This window comes from Schistocerca serialis, chromosome 1 (assembly GCF_023864345.2).
Source record: "Schistocerca serialis cubense isolate TAMUIC-IGC-003099 chromosome 1, iqSchSeri2.2, whole genome shotgun sequence".
Taxonomy (NCBI): Eukaryota; Metazoa; Arthropoda; class Insecta; order Orthoptera; family Acrididae; genus Schistocerca; species Schistocerca serialis.
In genome coordinates this window covers 674,781,249-674,803,125 of record NC_064638.1, presented here as the reverse complement: position 1 = coordinate 674,803,125, position 21,877 = coordinate 674,781,249, and the positions used below count along the sequence as shown (strand labels likewise).

The 21,877-nt window shown below is 36.3% G+C and overlaps 1 protein-coding gene across 1 annotated transcript in view; it reads left to right on the top strand.

Annotated features, from left to right (window-relative positions):
• The window catches only part of LOC126423533 (collagen alpha chain CG42342-like), a 649,892-nt gene that overhangs the window by 206,949 nt on the left and 421,066 nt on the right, over positions 1–21,877 (top strand). Inside the window, exons 10-12 of the mRNA XM_050087251.1 lie at positions 8,120–8,217; positions 9,445–9,571; positions 17,219–17,307. Coding sequence (XP_049943208.1) covers positions 8,120–8,217; positions 9,445–9,571; positions 17,219–17,307 — 314 coding nt within the window. The remainder of the gene's footprint in view (positions 1–8,119; positions 8,218–9,444; positions 9,572–17,218; positions 17,308–21,877) is intronic.

Here is a 21,877-nt window from a genome sequence, read left to right as displayed (position 1 = left end):
AATCAGGAAAGTGGAAATGGCAGGAAAGGATGAGAGAAGAATCAATTCTGGATGTAGAACAACAAATGTGGTATAAAAACATAAATTAATGTATTTTCCTTGATCATATTCCTTCCAAACATTTCTAATCTTTTACCAGAGGGAAGAAAACTTCGCTTCTCAAAACTAGCATTTTTGTGTCCATTTGTTTATGGCAGTGTCTAGCAATACCTCACCAGTGAGTCTTGTTATGTGTATTTACATGTGTGATTCAGAAAGTAAGGTCCAAATTTCCATAACTAATAGAATGTCACACCAAATTGAAACATGCATGCGTGGCTTACTCATCAGATAGCACCATTCTCTTTGGTATTGCCACAGTGTGCTGTTTATAGTGCCAGTTCAACATGTTTAAAACAATTGATCAGCCTGCTGAGTGTGAAATATAGTCAGCGATTTGGTTTTTGATAACAAAGAATAACACAGCAACAGAAATTCATCAATGGGTAAGTAAAGTGTATTGTTCCAATGTAATGAGTGACAGAAAAGTGCATAAATGAGTGAGAGCTTTCAGGGATAGACGGAAAAGTGTGTGTGTGTGATGAACTTTGATCATGCTGACCATCAGTGATCTCTGAAGATTTGGTCAAAGCCATGGATGGAAAGATTCCTGAAGACTGGTGAGTCACAAGTTCAACTTCAGCATTGGAATTTCTGAATGTAGGTAGAACAACTTTCCACAATATTGTCTCCAAAAGTTTGCAGTTTTGCAAATTTTGCACATGTTGGGTTCACAGGCTGCTTACTGAGAAACACAAGAACACAAAATGGAAAGAATGGCTTGTGCTCTTGATTATTTGGACTGATATCATAAGAAAAGTGGTCAGTTTTTAGAGAACATTATCACAGGTGATGAGACATTGGTTTCTCACATGACTACAGAGTCTAAATGTCAGTCAATGGAATAGCATCAAATGACATCACCAGTCAAAGTCAAGGCCAAGCAGACAATCTCAGTGTACAAGGTTATGGCAGCCATGTTTTGGGACAGACATAGGATCTTGATAGTTGAATTTATGCAGCAAGGGGTAGCAGTAAATGCAGCCACTTACTGTCTGTCCTGACTAAACTTTGACATGTAATACAGAGTAACTGACACGACCTTTAGATGTCTGTAGTTTTGTTACTGCATGACAATGCCAGACCCATTTTGCCACTGACATGCAAAATCTGATCATACTGTTTGTAAGGGAACAGTGATTCTCCACCCACCATGCAGTTCAGACTTAGCACGAAGCAATTTTCACTTGTTCTACTATGTCAATGAGTTTTTCAGTGGCAAGTGCTTTGTAACAGATTATGGGTGAAAGAGCAGGTAAAGATTGGTTATCATCATATGTGGCAGATGTATGTGACTTAGGGATACAAAAGCTTGTAGAAAATTATGACAGATCTTTAGACAAATATGGAAGCTACATAGAAAAATAGGGAAACATGTAAAGAATTAAAAAAAAAAACAGTTTTTTGAAAAAATCAGTGATGGTTTATGTTTTATAAGAAATTAGACCTTACTTTCTGAGTAACCATCGTATTAGTGCACAATGCATGATGATATGTCTAACATTACCAAAAGCCTTAGACATGCTACAATAAAAGAGGATAATTCTTAACTCCCCCCTCCCCACAAGAAGTCTAAATATTGCTCACTGCCTCACTCCAATTATCTCTTTCTCCATCTCTCAACCTTCTTTCTCTTTCATCTTCATAGGTCCATTTTAGACATCAGGCAAAGTCCTGACACAATTTTTTTTTATTTAATGGTTGCTATAAATTTTTTGTTGCCTAAATTATGTAAAGAAAATGAATGAAAAGCTAGAATGACTCATAATTGCTCTATATTCATGTCTCTTCTATATATATCTACATCTTTATCTGCATAAACATACATACTTTGCAAACAACTGTGAAATTCATGACAGAGGATACTTCCAATTGTAGCTTTTACTAAGACTACTTTACAGCAGAGTGAACACAAGTGAACAAGCATCAGCAAATGAGAATTCTCTCTGGTGAGTGAACAGTATTCAGTTGTGTTCACTATGTGTTTGCTGGTGCTCACTTGTGTTCTGCTGGTTGTTGCTCTAATAGCAAACCATCAAAGGAAATTCACATTTTCTCTGCATCAACAGTAACAATGCAGAGGGCATTCATCAGCTATTTTGCATGTGAACTTCTTTTGTTTTTGGCATGAGTTGCATGAGTGGTGGAGTAGTTGAAGAGAATCTAATGTTGATTGTAGAAGAATGTAAATATCATAGGTGCTTGTGGAATACAAGAGATTCACAGCACTGATTCTGAAGAAAAAGAAATGTGATTGGCATAAAATTGACAAAACAGTCATAGGCCTCACTGAGAAGACGATAACATCATTAGAAGCTTACATAAGGTGGTAACAGAGTGAATAAGCACAAGCATTCTATTTATTTTTATTAAAAAGGAACATCATGGTAAATTGCCTTGACAGTAAACAAGTGTGAATATGTATCTATTACACTGATAACAATTAAAACTGTATGACAGATGTTATAATTCATGTTTCTTACATTCATGGTAACTGTAATTACGTGCCTCATGATTACTGCTGTTGTACAGGTTTTTGTTGTAATAACTGAACAGATAAAAATTATTTCCTGAAATCATGCTATTCTTTTTCTAACATATAGCTGATTTGATCAAGTAATCTATGTGACAAGTGTCATGTACATTTCACATTTCACTGATTGTACTTTATTGACATTATCTTCCTTACAAGTACTTTAGCAGAATCCTCAAGAACTTTACATTTATGTCACTGACAACATCAGAAATTGTCTCTGAGTTACAGCATCTACTGAAATGCAAAACAGTTACTAAATAATTATCTCCAGGTGCTATCAACTTGAGTGTAATGCTGTCCTTCCTTCAGGTTGTGTTGATTGCTGATAAGTAGTGCTCACCTTTTAAATTTTCTGCTCACTTTCAATGAGAATCTAGTGAACAGTGTCAACTCACATATGTGCATAGCTTTGTAATAATGTTAATGAAGCTTGGAGATGTAATTCAGTGTTCAACACTCTAACTCCACATGTTTCAAACTTACATGCAAATAAGACTCCTACAGTATTCTTTTTCTATGTCATATTGCATTATTCTTCAAAGACAGGGTACTTGCCATGCAGAACAATCCTATTTGAATTTAATAGGTTTGCATTGTGGCTGTAAGTTGTGCTGTTGTCAAGTGAAACCTGTGTGACAATTATTATTAAAAAATGGTAAATTGTCTAAAAATGCTTGTTCACTTGCCATTTAAATGAAACAACTGGTTCACTGTTACCAGTCACTGTTTATTTATCTCCACGACATGTTTCAGAGGTTTAAACCTCCATCATTAAGTGGATTTACATTTGTTAGTATGATGTGTGTTGTGTTACAATTTTTTGGAGGAACTTGTGGCACTATCTCTTGGAGAAACAAAACACTATTTCAGAACATACTTTTGGGTTTCTTTTGACAAAAAATTAAATGTACATCTAACAGTAAAAATAAATTATGTAAAATAGAGTACCTCCACTGGTCACAGGTTTCTTTCACTGACAGTATATGAGTGATGTGTTACGACGGTGTAAGGAACCTGTGACCACTGGAGGTACTCTATTTTACATAATTTATTTTTACTGTTAGATATACGTTTAGTTTTTTGTCAAAAGAAACCCAAAACCATGTTCTGAAATAATGTTTTGTTTTCCACTAGACAGTGCCACAAGGTCCTCCAAAAAATCACACACACACACACACACACACACACACACACACACACACACACGTCATACTAACAAATGTAAATCTACCTGATGATGGAGATTTAAACCTTTGAAATGCTTTGTGGAAATAAAGAAACAGTGACTGGTAACAGTAAACCTGTTGTTTCATTTAATGTCAATAACAGTCACGGTAAAGTCTAACCTACAAAGTTCACATTTAAATGTTCACTTGTGTTAACTTACATTTATTCCATCGTAAATGAAGTGTTAAGAGTTCTTCCTTTTACATTTATGTATGGAGCTCAGGAAGAATGACTGTTGAAATGGCTCTGTGCTTGCTGCAACCAGTCTGATTTTATCTTTATGGTGTCTATGAGAACAATACTTGGGAAGCTGTAGATTCCTTTGTTAATACTGGTGCTTGAAGCATTGGAAGTAGGCTTTCATGGAATATTTGATATCTACCTTCAAGTGTCTTTCAGATTTACTTGACTGACTCTCATCAGTCAGATAGGCCTGAGTCCATATATACAGCCCATTATCGTATACATTCAGTATCCTGTTACTTCTATTGTATTTGGTACAGGTCTCACCTTCAGCAATATTACAGGATAGGTCATGTGAGTTTCTAGTAAGCAGTTGCTTCTGTAGGCTAACTACATTTTCCCTGTGTCATATCAATGGATCAAAGTGTGCTACCTACTTTACCTACATTACCTACATTTAATCTGCCCACAAACCATAGCACTTAATTACTTCCTTGTGTTGACTGGTACCAGTTATGATTCATTAATACTGGAGTCATGTGTTGTGGATTTTTGAAGTGCACAATTTTACATTTCGTACATTTAAATCTTTGCACCACTTGACAATCAAATCAATGCCTAACTGGGCATTTGTGCAACTATTTTCAGATACTACTTCATTATCGATAAATTAGGGATGAAAAAAAATCATTTAGTTATGATCAATAGTGGTACTATTTTTTACCAATTCCAATGTCACTTGTTGCCAATTTCAGTTTATATTTCAGTCAGTTTTGCTGTCACTTGTTACTGTGTTCGGTGTTGTTTTTTTCCAATTTTGGTGCTATTTTTTGGTGATTTGTATTAAGAAAAAAGAAGTCATTTATGTTAAACACATTGAATGTTATCAGTTTAAAAATGACTCTGCAGCCATGCACTGCTGCATCCTTTGAAAAGCAAACATTCTCATAACTTCAAAATTCTGTTCTAGGGCATTATACCGCCGATCCATCAACACTTAACTGTATCATAAAAACAATTGCCCAGAGTATGTACTTGAAGATGGAAGACTTACTGCCTTCAGTACAACACAAGGCATTTGACAGTATCCATATTTCCAGCTGGCATGGAATGTCGCTTTTTCACTAAATTATGAAGGGATTTGTATCTCTTCAGAATACGTGCATGGCTGAGACCTGAAATTCCAGGTACACATAACAGACTCTTTGACATGTCAGTATTAATGAAGTTCATCATTATTGTCCTATAGTTGAAACAAGAACCTATGGCTGTGAACAGTTTTCTGCATGGATTTATGGCCATAAGAGTTGTTAGTCTAGTTTAAAGGTGCAATTTATTGTGTGTCAGTATTTCCTAAACGTCTGCACAAACCATTTGCCCTTTCATGTTTGTCAGAATTTTGCTGCTTTCATCACTAAAACTCACTTTTCCTACAATAATGAAAAAGTCTTCAAACTCTTTTAATTTGGAATAAAAAAGCTGGCACTTTTATTAGGGTGGACTACATTGGAAATAATGTATTTTCGTTTGACATCAAATCTTGACCCATAGTCTTTAAACAGGAAATGAACAGCCATTTTAAGAGTATGTACAAACTGCTGCCATCTGATTAACAACATATTTACATGGTGTAACATCCCTGCCCTCAGTATAGATAAAAACTGACTTGAATTTTAATTATACATTGCTGTCTTCTCATTTAATAAAATGGAATAATTGTGATGTCTTCAAAGCATTAGAGCAAGAAATGTGACATTATTTATGTATAGTACTTAACTCAAAGAGTCAATGCTGAAGATGAACATTGATAGTGATTATTCCTCATTTTTCTTCAGTGAACCTGGATTTTCATTTTGGTCTTATGTATTTATGATGTGGAAATAGGTTCTATACTTTTCAAATAATTTGTGACTTTCAGGTTTCATATTTTCTTCATTTGTTAAAACTTTTTACAACTAATATGAACCATCACTTCTCACAACTTTTACAACAACTCTCTGTAGCAACTTCCACCTTACTCTTACTCCCTGCTTCCTCTTCTTTGGCCTAGCACAGGCCCTTCTATATGTTAATTACAGTGCATTTGTATTGTTACAGTTACAGTTTGTGTTCTGTACAATAAAAATGAGTTGGTCCAAATTGCTTTAAATCTGACAATATACTAAGCAGAAAATAGTAACACATTTTTAGTAAATTGTTTTGTTAAATGCAAAGTTGACCTGTGCAAAATTTCATGAAATGAGAGGTTTTAACAATTAATTAGAAATATTATAAATTTGGTTAAAGCAATTTAAGTATTTTAATGCCCTACAATAGATGTGCTAAAGTTTTATAATTTTATGCAAAGAATAATATTTCGAATTATACTGAAGGCTTGCAATATGCAAAATGTTTACACTCTGAGGAATTGATTACATTATTTTGATCATAAATATGTTGGTTCAAATGTTGTTAGAAAATGAGTAACATTAGTTGTAAACTGACACCTGATCATAAATGTTCAATACAACTGTGTAACAAGATTATGGTGTATTGTGTTCTTTATTAAACAGATGTGTTGTATTATTTAGTTGGAGAATTTCAGTCTCTTGCATGTCAACAGAAAGAGGAAAATGCCAAATTTCTGGACATTTTGTAAAAGTGCTGATTCAATGTTATATACTAAGAAACTGTTGATTTTGCAGTATTTTTTTGCACTAGCATTTACACAAAATTTTCCTCTCCCTATAGGTATCTGCATAATTGTAAACATCTGAGATTAATATTAATATAGTCTCCTAGATCATAACAACATGGACAGCAAGGATCCCAATGCACTTAGATGGGACAAGCCTAAAGTTTTATCTGTATCTGTTGATAACTTTCCATCCAAGACATCACCTTGTGTCACCCCTACCGAGAAATGCTCAATCTAGTGACAACTCTTATTTGATACACTATATGATCATTCGTTCATTAATGAGTATTGATAGGGTACTGTGTCCCATACTGTGTGGTATGATTTTTGGCTGTACATACATTTTTGATTCACTGTTCTGCATTTTCTTAATATGTGCTTCAATATTCAGTGGCCTCATGCATTACAAAAAAAGTAATGAAGTGTGGTGTCCATTATTTTCCATGTTAATAAACTCTGCAGAATCTGAATAGCATCTACAATTAAAAAACTTGATGACAGCAGTTTTTGTTATCTACAAATTCTTCTTCCTCATCACAGTTAAGGATGTTGCCTGTTCCATTAACCAAATATCATAAAATTAATAACGATGTATCTGTCTCTTTCTCTGTATATCATTATTTCTGACTTGTATTTTCATCATTTCAATAATGTTTTCTTCCTGACATGAACAAATATTGCTATTGACATTTAGTGTACAATATTCATCAGGCATAGGTTTCCTTCTTATTCTGTGGCAATTCCCTCTCATCGACAAGTGATATCCTCCTTTCTCTTTTCTGTTGTACTCAATATTATTTTGGTTTCTTGACTTTCTTCTAGCTACAGATATTTTATAATTCATGCTCCAATTTAACACACATAAAATGCATGCTAGTTGTCATAGATTCATATGTTTGTGAACATTTAATGGGTTGATTATGAGTTCTGTACCACTATGATTCACTATTTCTTTCTTTGTGTAAATGCCAGCTGCAGGAAAACTTTTGTTCCACAGTGGTGTGTTTACCTATTAAAAGTTAAGGGTACATAATCTATTTGCTATGACGCAAAATGTAAATACCACTATTATGCTGAAAATTCTGAGGTGGAATACAAATAACAGGAGGAGTAACAGAAGTGACTTAACAATACAGTATAGGCATTGTGTGGGCAACAGGCACATTAACACTCAAACCAATATTTTCTTTTCCCCTTTAATAGCACCAACATAAGTTTTTTGTCATATTATAGTCAATTACAGCACAACTGCTTGGGAGAAAATAAATAGGACCATGTAATGTAAGATTAAAGAAATGTTTTCAGTTTTACAATTGTGTTTGTTTTATTTTTACCTGTGGACTGGGGTATTTAATTTTGGATGGCCCATGTGTGATTTCACAATTTATGATGTATAGGACCAGAAGGAACGAGGGGAGCAAAAGGTGAGATGGGCCCTGCTGGTCCACCAGGCCTACCAGGGGAGAAAGGGGCTCGTGGCAAACGAGGAAAGAGGGTAAGCCTGCACAACTGAGATGACAGAGCATGCATGCCATTTGTGCAGAAGCATGCTTGGGGTACCTTGCACATGCTTATCCTATGCCAGATCCACTCATGTGCTCATGGCTCAGTTTTAATTAAATTTCTTTAGTTTCTTTGAGCTGATTTAATGTTCACTATTATTTAAACTTTTTGGGAATTTTTTGTATATTTTTTGTCCTCATCTCATAAAAGTACTTTTGATATGGTGGTGGCAGCAAAGATTAACCAGAATTTAATCAGAGCTCTTTCGTATTTCATTTTTGTGATTTTTATTGTGTTAGTAAACTTTTGATCACCACACATTTCATTACCTTTGTAGATAGTTTTTTAGTTTTATTTTCCTGGCTATGCTGAAATTGTTATTTGTTTGTAGTTTCTATTAATGTGTGTCTTTTGTTTCACCCAAGGCTCTTCCCACACTAACCTTTTGTATTAGTTTGTAGTCGAGTTGATTAACCACGCAAAACACAAACAACTCCTCACATCGCAAGTGGCAATGCAGTTGATGTAAGTACAATTATTTGGCTTGTGTCTACTCTAAACTGAGTCCTAGTTCCATTATACTTCATAAGTTTTCAATAAGCTGGTTGTAAATTAAGAAATTCTTTCAAAAAAATCTGCATAATTGTTCGGCTGAACTTCCATTAATATTTGCAGAAGCTAACACAATAATTACTTTAATGCTATTTTCAGCTTCATTATTATGAAATGGCTTCCTGCACTGTATGTTCATAAAAGGCTGTCATTATATCTATTGTTACTAAGTTACTAGTTTTCCAAACTGAAACAACCATTTGTTAAGCTTATTTGTAAATGGTAATATTACTGCTAAGTGACTTACGTATCTTCTTCTCACAGCAGTTATTCTATAGATGGTATCTTATAGGCTAGCAAGAAATTTTTAGCATTATAGGACAACATGAAATGTCAAGACGTGTTATTCTCCACATCTCATATTTACAATTTAAATTTTCATAATGGGATCTTCAAATAAAAGAACATGTTGAGTAAATGTAAATTACACAAATGTTTTCTATAAAATATGTGAGTATATTTAAAAATATGCTATTGCATTTTATTGTTTTGTAATCTATTAAGTTATCTTTCCAGGGAAAGTATTCGATACAACTTTGTAGAAATATGCTGATATTAGAAATATTTGTAAGCTTTGTGTATTCTTATAGACAAAAATATGTGCTAGGGTCGCAAGGGAATGTCTGGTGAGGCAGCTGAACGAGGCTTACCTGGTGAACCAGGTGCAAAAGGTGAACCAGGAGACTCTGGTCCTAAGGGTGAGAAAGGAGATAGGGGTGCCATGGGACTTGCAGGTATGCTTGTTCTCACAACAGATGTGTATTACCAAAACCTATTTGATCTGAATGCCCTGGCAATTGCTATTTGTGACTTATGCTAATGTAACAATCAATAAAATCATTACACAATCACAGTTTGTGTATTCCATTGGAATAACAATTTACATTCTGAAGGTTATTGGTAAAAAATTGTCAAAATTCCATATTATTAGGCATTTGTAGTTTTCTGGACATATTTATTAATCATTCTGATAATAAATTGTATAGATGTCAGATAACTTTCCATTTGCTTGGAGTGAACTTTGCCCTAAATAAAATTTAAAAAACGTTTTGAACATAAATACACACATTTAGGATGAAGAAATGTGATACACACACATGTTATTAGTATACCAATGTCTCAAGACAATTACTCCTGTAATGTTACTCATGTCTTTGTTGTTGCTACAGTATTGGGTCCAAAGACTGGTTTGATGTAGCTCTCCATGCTAGTCTATCCTGTACAAGCCTTTTCATCTCTAATAATAACTAATGCAACATACATACATTTGTATTCACACACACACACACACACACACACACACACACACACACACACACACACACACACACACCCTTGATGCCTCAGGGTATGTCCCATCAACCGATTCTTTCTATTAGTCAAGTTGTGCCATAAATTGATTTTTTCCCCAATTTGGTTAGTACCTTTACATTTATTATTTAGTCTACCCAGATGTCATCAGAAAAGACTTAAATTGATATTAAATGTTAACAAAACTCTTCTTGTTCAGAATTTTTTTCCTAGCTTTTTCAAGTCTGTGTTTTGTAGCTTCCCTTCTTTGGACATTATCAGTTATTTTGATGCCCAAATACCAGAACTCATCTACTAATTTTAGTGTCTCCTTCCGTAATCTAATGTCCTCAGCATCGTGTGATTTAATATGACTTCACTCCATTACCTTTGCTTCACTCTTATTGATGTCCATCTTATAGTCTCTTTCCAAAGCATTATCCAGTCTGTTCAAGAGCTCTTCCAAACCCTTAGCCATCATTGACAGAATTGCAATGTCATGGGTGAACTGCAAAGTTTTTATTTCTTCTCTGTAAACTTCAATACCCTTTCCTAATTTCTTTCTGTGATTTCCTTCAAAGCTTCTTAAATGTACAGATTGTATAATATTGGGGATAGGCTCCAACCATGTCTCACATACTTGTCAACTGTGGCTTCCTTTTCATTTCCTTCACTCTTTTTACAGTTTGGCCATGATAAATAATTTTTATTGGTACTGTCAGTAGAGGAGAAAACTGGCACTAATTGGACGATATTCATTTCCCCCTGCGTGCTGCCAAGATTTCTGCACATGTCACATCTGCTTTCATATAAGCACACTGCCCTCCCCTTACCACTCCTTTTCCTCACCACTCCCCTCCCCACGGTAGCCTTAATGTGAAGACAGGATAGGTCTCCTACTACCCCTGACAGCCATTGCACAAATCATCAACTTATTGTGGCCAAAATAAAACAGCAGCCTGATTTCTGCACAAGTTTTGAGTAACCTTAACAATTTTGGAGACTGTAGTGCAGTCCACATTATCCAAAGCTTTATATAAACCTACAAATGATACAAGCATAAGTTTGGCAAAAGCATAAGTTTGGCTTTTGGTAATCTATGTTCTAAAATAAGTCATAGGGTCAGTATTGCCTGACATCGTCATGCATTCATCTGGAACCCAAACTGATCTTCCCTGAGTCTGGTGTCTACCAGGTTTTCCATTCTTCTGCATTTGAGTGTTTTACAACTGTGACTTATTAACTAATTATTTGTAGTATTCACACATGCCAGGACCTGCTTTCTTTGGAGTTGGAGTTATTGTATTCTTCCTGAACGTCTGAATATGGTCTGCCTGTCTTATATGTCTCGGGAACTAGAGGGAATAATTTTGTCATGGTTGGTTCTCCGAAGGATGTCAGTAATTATGAGGGAATGTCATCTGCTCCAGAGGCCTTGTATCTACTCACATCTTTCACTGCTGTATCAGGTCCTTCTCCCGTCATACATTCACCTACTTCCTCTTCCCTTTCTGTAATCCTGTCCTCAAGTTTGTTCCCCTCATACAGACCCTCTAATATTCCTTTCTTTGTTTCGTGCTAACTCACCGTCTGAGCTCCCAATATTTGTCTGTTCTTTCTCTTTTCTTCAAATGCGTCTTTAATTTTCCTGTAATGAGCATCTTTCCTCTAGTTTTGCATGCTTATACAGCCTTGCATTTGTCCTCTAGCCATTCCTGCTTAGCCATTTTGCACTTTCTGTTAGTCTTATTTGTGCCAGTGTGACCTCAACAGCCAGCGACAGTGTTCATCTGTATGTGAGTTGCATTTGCATGAATATATTTGTGTGTGTGTGTGTGTGTGTGTGTGTGTGTGTAAAATATCCTCATTATTCCATCCTTGATTGTCCATTGTTTGATTTAATCTCATTTTTTAGGCATCCATATTCCTGTTTACCTGCTTCACTTGCTGTGTTTTTATATTTTCTCATTTTATCAGTTAAATTCAGTATCTCCTGAGTTATCCAGGATCTCTACTAGTCTTTGTCATTTAACTTATGTGATCGTCTGCTGTCTTCCATGTTTCATCACTCAAAGTTGCCCATTTGTTTTCTGTTGTATTCCATCCTCCTGTTTCAGTCCGGTGTTGCCTAATGCTCCTTCTGAAACTCGGAACAACTTCTAGTCCACTCAGTTTATCCAGGTCCCATCGCCTTAATTTCCTGCCTTTTTGCAAATTATTATGTTTTAATAATTAATAAGTTGAGTCCAGCCCCACATCTACCCCTGCAAATCTGATTTCAAATCTGTGCTGTATCATTGTGTAATAAATCTGATACCTTCTAGTGTTTCCAGGTCTCTTCGATGTGTACAACCTTCTTGCATGAGTGTTAAACAAAGTGTGAGTGGTGATTAAATTAGGTTCTGTGCAGAATTAGACCATGTGGCTTTTTCTTTCATTCCTTTCTCCCACGCAGTCTTCTCCTATTATTTTTCATGCTCTTCCTTTTCTTAATTCTAGCCACCCATCAGAATTAAATTTTCATCTCCCTTAACTGAATAATTTCCTTTTTTAGCCATACCAAATAATTTCAAACAAATTGTGATACACAAGGATACAATGAAAAAATTAAAATAATAATCATCCAATTTTGATTCTGCTACCCTGTGTAGACTTTGGCACTATTTGCCCACAAGCATGATAGGACACACACACACACACACACACACACACACACACACACACACACACACACACACAAACAAACAAGCAAAGATTTCTTTGCCAAGTAAAACAGATGCTACTTGCATGAAATTATAAATATATGAAAGCTATATTAAAAGACTTGCACCTTACTTCCCAGTTCTTTCATCATTTCCTTGGTCATCCTTACTTAACAGAGCAAAACATATCTATGTATCCCTATGTTTTTTTATTGTTTTGATTAATGGTTTTGATTTGGTGCACAGATCATCTTTGGATCTAAAACTGGGGTAAAAGAAAATTGTGTGATAATGCAAAAATTGTAGGACTGTAATGTGAAAAGACGTACTGTGAAATGGTGCTTAAAAGAGAAAAAAAACCTGGTTGACTCTACGGCAGTTAGGTTCCTTTCAGATTATAGTGATATAATTCTTAGCAATGGTGTACAACTGCTCGAATGATGAAAGAAGTCTGGAGACTTGCACAGGTCACACCTGTAACAGTTGAGAAATGCAGTAAAGGTGATTTCATGAGTCCTGTGCAAGCCACGCAAATGTGCATTGTGGAGTAATCCAGTAGATGTAGGAAGGAGACAAGCACTTAAGAATCGCCTAAAAATAAAAGATAAACATATCAGTCCTAAACAAGTTTTTTTTTTTTCAAATTCAAAGTATGTGTACAGAGGAAAGTCAAGTAGACCAATTAAGCTCTTATAGAGCACATAACAGGTATGTAGAAACTTTCAGTACACTTTCCTTGCAGAAAGAAATAGAAAATGTGTTAAGGCTTTTTTTATACAACTCTTCACAGAAAAATAATCGTAGATAGTGCACAGAAACAGAATGTACCAGCATGCAACATGAATTGGGGTAATGGGTTTTGAACCGTTGGTCTCCGAATGTGAGTCCGGCCACAGGAGTGCATCACATCAGTAAGTTGAGAGGTAACTGTGGCACTGTGCATAAACTCAACAATGCAACACTCAGCACTCAACCTACTGTATATGATGCACTTCTGTGGCCACTTTCTATGTTTTAACTTCACTGTTGATCACTAACTCCCAACTTCTACAATGTTAAACACTTTAATACATTACTTCTAGCCCCAAAAACACATGACTTGCCTCCTACACCTGCTAGCCAGCTTCTCTATTTTATGAGTACCCAGAAGCTCTTTGCAGTTGTGTTATTATTCAGGCCTTACATCCAATCAGCCTCAGGGGAGGACTGCTGACATTTTCATTGGCCTTTCCATATTTCATCCTACAGCACTCCTTTGTATAGTGCTGATTCCTGCCAAGATTTCTTGCACATTTATTTTTAGTGGGTGTTGGTGAACACCTGTCTTCTGTGCACTTAATACATCATGGTCATCTTCAACCATAAACCACTTAGATGGATTACAGAACGGCAAACCTGTCATCTTCACGTTAGACCAAACTCTTCTCCAGCATATGCCAGAATGGGCTCTCCCAAGAGCCTAGAGAATGACCACATGGTGAGGCTAGGAATGATATATTATGAGAGGTTATGTCTTCAGTTATGATGTCTCGATTTCATTCTCAGTAATGGATCATTGCCTTCTCTTTCTCAGTTTTGCATGCAGAAAAGCTATTAAGAAATCATTGTAGTAGATGTATAAAAGGAAATACCCTGACTGATTGACTGACTCATCATCGTGTAGCCCTAACTGCTAATGATAGACACTTCAGATCTGGAGAGGGTGTCGATGTTATGTTGTAAATGATGTTTAAGGAGGGATTTTTCAAAATTCCGCACCTAAGGAAGTGAAATAGGGGATGAAAGGTTTTTTGACAATATATCACTATTAAGGCAATTTTGAAACTACAGCTGTGAAAATTGGTATCTGGTTTCTTAGTCAGAAGTAAAGAAGTACCTGTTTCAGCATTTCTGGAAATTTAACCCATAGGGGGTGAAATAATAGATGAAAGTTTTTTCAAAAACAAATCATTATGAAAGAACTACTACAGCATTGTTAAAGCCATGTCCATGAAAATTGATATTTGACTTCTTGGTTACAAATAAGAAAATTGTTTTTGGAAATTCAGTCTGCAAAGGTTGAAATGGGGGCTGAAATGTTTTATGAAAATATTTGATTATGAAAGCATTTTTAAAGCTAAATCTATGAAAATTGGTATTTGACTTCTCAATTACAAATTTGAAAAATGCACATTTCGGTGATTTTGGAAACTGAACCCGCAAGGGGAAATAGGGGATGAAACATTTTATGAAAATTGTTAATTACCGAAGCATTTTTAAAGCTAAATCTGTGAAAATCCGAATTTGACTTCTCAGTTAAAAAAAAAAAAAATGGGTTTCAGTGTTTTTGGAAATTCATCCTCTAAGGGGGTGAAATAGGGCTCGACTGATTCACTGACTCATCATCACCCAGCCCAAACTGTTACGGATAGAAACTTGAAATTTGGCGATTTTATATTGAAGGCAGTGTTTAAAAACGGATCCTTTGATACTCCACCTATAAGGGGCTGAAGGGTTTTTCAAAAATATCCTGCTATTAAGACAATTTTGAAGCTAGAACTATGAAGACTGGTATGTGGTTTCTTGGTCAGAAATAAAAACTATGTGGTTCAGTGTTTTTGAAGATTCAGTCACTGAGGCCATAAAATAGTGGGTGAAACTTTATTTTGAAAATAGATCTTTGTTATAGTGCTACTAAAGCATTTTTAAAGCAACATATATTGAAATTGTTATTTCAGTGATTTTGCTTATTACACCATAAGGGCATTAAATAGGCGATGAAAATTTTTATGAAATAATTCATCATATTGAAACACATTCAAAGCCAAAGTTATGAAAACTGGCATTGGATTTCTAAAAAAATACATGTTAGGGGACGGAAGTTTTTATGGAAGGCAGGATTAATGAAGACCTCCAATCCCAGCTACCAGAATCACTTTTTGGGCAAAGTAAGTTTGGAAAAGTCCATGCTTGTATGACACTAGTTAACGTCAAAAGTTTGGAAGGTGTTGCAGTTCGTGAACAACATAAAAATTCAATTAAAGAAAACAAAAAAGTCTTTGCAGACCAAGCAGTCTAAACAAGCAAAGCAGTGGGGGCTAAGCTAGTAGTAGATATGATTCATGATCTTCTCTGAAAAATACGAAGACTTTACCAGTTATATTACATTTAAAATTGTTATGATTGTAATGATTTTGTAGTGTGTTTCCAATTAGTTGGTTGGTTGGTTTGGGGAAGACCAGACAGCTTGGTCATCGGTCTCATCGGATTAGGGAAGGATGGGGAAGGAAGTCGGCCGTGCCCTTTCAGAGGAACCATCCCGGCATTTGCCTGGAGTGATTTAGGGAAATCACGGAAAACCTAAATCAGGATGGCCGGACGCGGGATTGAACCGTCGTCCTTCCGTATGCGAGTCCAGTGTCTAACCACTGCGCCACCTCGCTCGGTTTTCCAATTAGTTTGTGTCTGTTCTGTAGTTATTCTGCCTCAATTTTCTCAGTCTTCAGTCAGTACACTATGAACTATTCAGTGTGTCTAGTTACTTAAAGTTTGTTTATGTAAAATTTAGACATGTGTCTTTTTGACACAGAACTTATTATCAATAGTGATACACACTATGAATATTTAGAACAGTAATTACTTCAGATATATTAATTGTTTTGTTACCCAGTTTTTGATGGAATTAAAGTGTACTATGTGATAGTGTCCAGCTTTAATGTCAAAAGTTTCAACACATTGTGTTGGACTTACTGAAGGCATTTATATCTCTGTAGATTATAGGTGGAACAGAATTGACTTAACACATGTGAAGTGCCTGATCAAATTTGGCAGCAGTCACAGCTTTTCCTAGAGCAGTTTAATATTATTATATAGTGCAAGAAAGGGAAATAAGTTTAAAAGTTGCTACAGTTAATACAATATATGTCAAAAAGATGAATGAGTCTTAAGACAAGTTTGTTTAAAATGCAAAATAGAATGAATGATTTTTCTAGTATTTGGTTGATAGAGCTGTTGATTCAATTAACATCAAATTTTGTAACTGAAATCAGAATTTGTTTTGTGTCAAAGTTTTTTGGCCAATTGTGTAGGAATATTTTTAAACAATGTTTGATAGGAAGTCAGTGAGCTAAATTTGTGTGTAATATTATTTCTTCTACCTAGTCTTCTATTTTATGGTCTTATTGACAAATTTAAGATGCAGACAAAAGGTACACAAAATAAAAAAAAGTGTGTCATTTAAGTGATATATATATAATGTTGAAACATTCACTTCCATAGCTTTTTAATAAATCAGCTGTTTATTGGCAACCTTCTTTAATCTCTGAAGATTAGATTTAAGATATTAGACCTGAGTGCACAGAATTCATTGTGCACATGAATGAGAAATATGTTTAAATCCCTACTTTTCAGGCAGCCGTGGTGACCCTGGACCAAGAGGACCTCCAGGTGAAGATGGCCGAGATGGAGAAGTTGGGCCTCAGGGTCCTCCTGGTTTACCTGTAAGATTCTTGTATTTAAAATAAAATTTTCATTTTATATTTTATGGTTAAATTATTGGATGCATATTGTTAAATCTAAATTCTTAGCTAGAGTTTTTAGACTCAGGATAAGGTAATTTAAACTGGCACAATCCTGACTTTGCTTCTTTTATTTTTTTCTGTTCTTTCTCAAAGAATATTCTTCTGCAGTTCAAATTTACCAGTATTCCTTTAATAAAACTCAACTACCCATTTTCATTAGTCACCTTTACTGATGCAGCTGCTATCCATTGTCATATTCAGTCACCAGACTTCTAGAACCCACCACAATTCATAATTTTGTATAAAATAATAATATTACAGCATCAAACAGCATGTTCTTTAAATCTAATTATATTTGCAATATGATACAGCTTTGAAATTAAGAATGTCAGGGAGTTAAGAGTAATTACAAATATCGCCATTCCCATGACCTGTGTATTAGGTTCTTCATTAAAGTCAGGGGATCAGATTCTAGACTAGTCTCTACCATTGTAGCCTCTACATCTACTGAAGGAGCTTGTGTAATAGCTCGATAATACATAGACTTTTCTGTTAAATGTGCCTGTCTGAATCTCAGTGCCTCCTCTATGTAGTGAGTATCAATATGTCCTAATTCATTAAATATAACTGTAATAAATACACCACCTCTAATGTTCAAATTAGTATCATTTCAGTTAGTAATAAGGTTCTTATCCTATCTCAGAATTGTTATTCAAATAATGGAAAATCCAGGATGGAATCTAATAATATTAGAATTATTATTCATGGTTTTAGCCAACTTCAGTCATGAATGTAATTATAGGTCTGCAAGTTTTCAGTAGTGCCTCAATATTTTGCAGTTTTTTGTGAACTCTTTTGTAGTTAATCACATATATTTTGATATTCTCTTGTCTTGGAAACATTTATAAAGATTTGGTAGGAGTATTTTAAAGTCATCTATATCAGCATTTATCCAGTCTGGATGGACATTTGCTTAGAACTGAAAAGAGCACATTGTGAGAACTCCACACACAGCCAGCTACATTAGTTGTTGTCTTTGGTCTGAAGTAAATCTTTCCATGATTTAAGGAAACTTTGAACTGTTAACCATATGGCCCAAGTCTTGGAAGTCATAACTTGTCTCAGGTTCAGGGGCTCTATTCACTTCAAAACCCAGAGTCCCATGATCATATTTTGGAATGGTGCTGTAGATGCAAACTTTATCAAATCACGATGAGATAAGCTGGCTGTTTTAACCTCCACTGTAAGTCTTCAAAAGGTACTATGAATAGTCCAGAGGAAAGCTGGCAGCTTGGTTTGTTTCATTGTGGACCATGTTCTCCAGGTTGCAACCCTTTCCTGTAATGGTTAGTATGATAGTCTCTTCAACATAATAAGAAAAGTCAGTTTTTCCAAATATGAAAAACTATTCCAAGATACTAAACGGTCATATACCTACTCTCTTCAAATTTAAAAGTGTTTCAATAAAGAAAATCATGTCAGTATTGTATTTAATAGTCTATGAGTTACATTATTACTCTTCTGCAAAGCAAAGAATAGTAAGTGAAATTAAGTTCAGAAATAGTATTATCAGAAACCAGTTACAAATTAAAAACATTTTGAAATAGAAGCTATTGACAACTAAAACCAACTTCCATTTTCAAAACTGGGAAAATTGTTTGGACATTTAAGAAACTTGTTTTACATTTACACAATTACTCTGCAATTCACAATCGGGTACCTAGCAGAGGGTTAACTGAACCAATTTCAAACTATTTTCCTACAATTCCCCTCTTGAACAGTGTGCATGAAAAACAGAAACTTAAATCTTTCTGTGTAATCTTATCTTATTATGATGATCATTCTCACTATATAGGTGGATGCTAAAATTTTTATGCATTTGGAGGAGAAAGATGGTGATTAAAATTTCACAAGAAGAACCTGCCACCTTGAAAAATATCTTTGTTTCAATGACTGCCACCCCAATTTATGCACATCAGTGGTGTTCCCTCCTCTATTTTGTGATAGTACTAAATGAGCTTCACTCCTTTACACTTTTTCAATGTCCTCCACCTGTCCTATCTCATATGGCTCCCATACCACACAGCAAGGTCCAGAGGAGGACAGACAAGCTTAAATTCTTTTATTCTCAAAAGGATCTGCTGTTACCTCTGTATTTGTTAGTTATCAATTGAGGACTTCACGGGCTGTGGAGCGGTGATGTTATCCATACTTCTGGGTAGGATTACCCACTAACATAGTCACAGTGAGGAGATAGATAGTGGACAAAAAATGAAAGAAGGGTAACAGTTTCAAGGACAGAGGGAGAAAAGTACCAAGCCAAGCATCAGGGGAAAACAAACCTGTGCGATAGTCTAGTCGGGTAGTAAGAGCGGTAGCGGTTTTCTTGCAGTCTGTGACAGATCATACAGGGGTAGGGTGGTTGTTAAGTTTTGGTATCATGCAGTGCTTCTGGAAGGAAAACCTTAGCTTCACAGAAATGTCAGTCCTGTCCAAAGGCCTCACCTTTTGCCCCACTCCCAAATTCACTCATGCAGGATTTGTTAAAGATAATCTCCTTCTCCTGATTCCTACAGAGGAAGTGCTTTTCGCCACCAACCATATCAATCAGACTCAACCAAAGACCAATGTTGAATCCTGCCTAACTCATTTCACTCCTCCATCCAACTGTGATCCACCCCCACTGGCCCCTAATTACCTGCTGTTAACCTTCCTTAATCTCGAACCTTATCTCACGATCAATCCCCAAATCCCTGAACATGCAAACTAATCTTATATCCACAGTCCACCCTCTAAAAACTGATCCCAACTTTATAATCCTATCTGCAAGATAAAGGCTTCACCATTGTTGTTTTGAACCACAAGAATTATCTGGCAGAAGGACTCCACCAGCTGTCAGATGCATCCACCTTCAAACCTTGCCACAGTGATACCATTCCAAAAATCCAGCAAGATCTCCAGTCACTCTTCAAATCCATAGGCCCAGCTCAGAACCTCTCCCCAAAGTTCATCTCTCTGTTCACATCTACCACTCCCCGGACTCCTACCTTGTACACACTTCCTAAAATCCATAAACCCAACCACCCAGGATGCCCCATTTTGCTCGTTACTGTGCCCCCACTGAGAGAATTTCTACTCTCATAGACCAACACCTTCAACTTATTCCCCAGATCCTACCCTCCTATAAAGAAGATACTAACCATTTCCTCCACCGACTCTCCGCAGTCCTTGTGCCTTTACCACACAGTGCCATGCTCATCACTATTGATGCCACCTCCCTTTGCACAGGCATCCCTAATGCCCATGGCCTTACCACTATTGAACACTACCTTTCCCAACAGCCAATGGATCCCAAACCAACAAAATCGCCATGACCAACTAGATCCTCACCCACAATTACTTCTCCTTTGAAGGCATTACCTACAAACAAATCTGGGTATGGCTATGGGCACATGCATAGCACTATCCTATGCCAACCTATTCATGGTTCATCTAGAGGAATGCCTCCTAAACACCCAGAATCCTAAGCCCCTCACCTGGTTCAGAATCATTGATGACATGTTTGCAATTTGGATTGAGGGCGAGGACACTCTACTCACATTTCTACAGAACCTCAACAACTTCTCCCCAATTTGTATCACCTGGTCCTACTCAACCCAACAAACCACCTTCCTAGATGTTGACCTCCACATCAAAGATCGCTACATCAGTACCTCCGTCCATATCAGACCTATTGACCACCAGTAATACCTTCACTTTGACAGCTGCCACACATTCCATATCAGGAAGTCCCTTCCATACAGCCTAGCCACCCGTGGCCGTCACATCTACAGTGACGAGCAGTCCCTCTCAAAATATCCCAAGGGTCTCACTGAAGCCTTTACAAGCTGTAATTATCCTCCCAACCTTGTACAAAAACAAATCTCCCGTGCCTTATCTTTCCAGTCTCCCATCACCTCCCAAAGTCCCACCGTCCGTCCTCAGAGGAGCATTCCCCTTGTAGCCCAGTACCACCGTGGACTAGAGCAACTGAATTACATTCTCTGCCATGATTTTGGTTATCTCTCGTTGTGACCTGAAATGAGATATGTCCTGCCCATTATCCTTCCCATCCCTCCAACAGCGGTATTCTACCACCCACCAAACCTACACAATATACTCGTCCATATCTACATGACCCCTGCTCCCAACCCCTTACCTCAAGCCTCATACCCCTGTAATAGACCTAGATGCAAGACATATCCAACACTTCCTCCCACCACTACTTAATCCATTCTGGTCATGAACATCACCTATCCCATCAAAGGCATGGTGACCTGTGAAACCAGTCATGTGATCTACAAGCTAAGCTGCAACCACTGTGCTGCATTCTCAGTGGGCATGACAACCAACAAGCTGTCTGTCTGCATGAATGGCCACTAAGAAACTGTGACCAAGAAACAAGTGGACCACCATGTTACTGAACATGCTACCAAACATGACATCCTTCATTTTAGTGACTGCTTCACAGCCAGTGCCATATGGATTCTTCCCACCAACACCAGCTTTT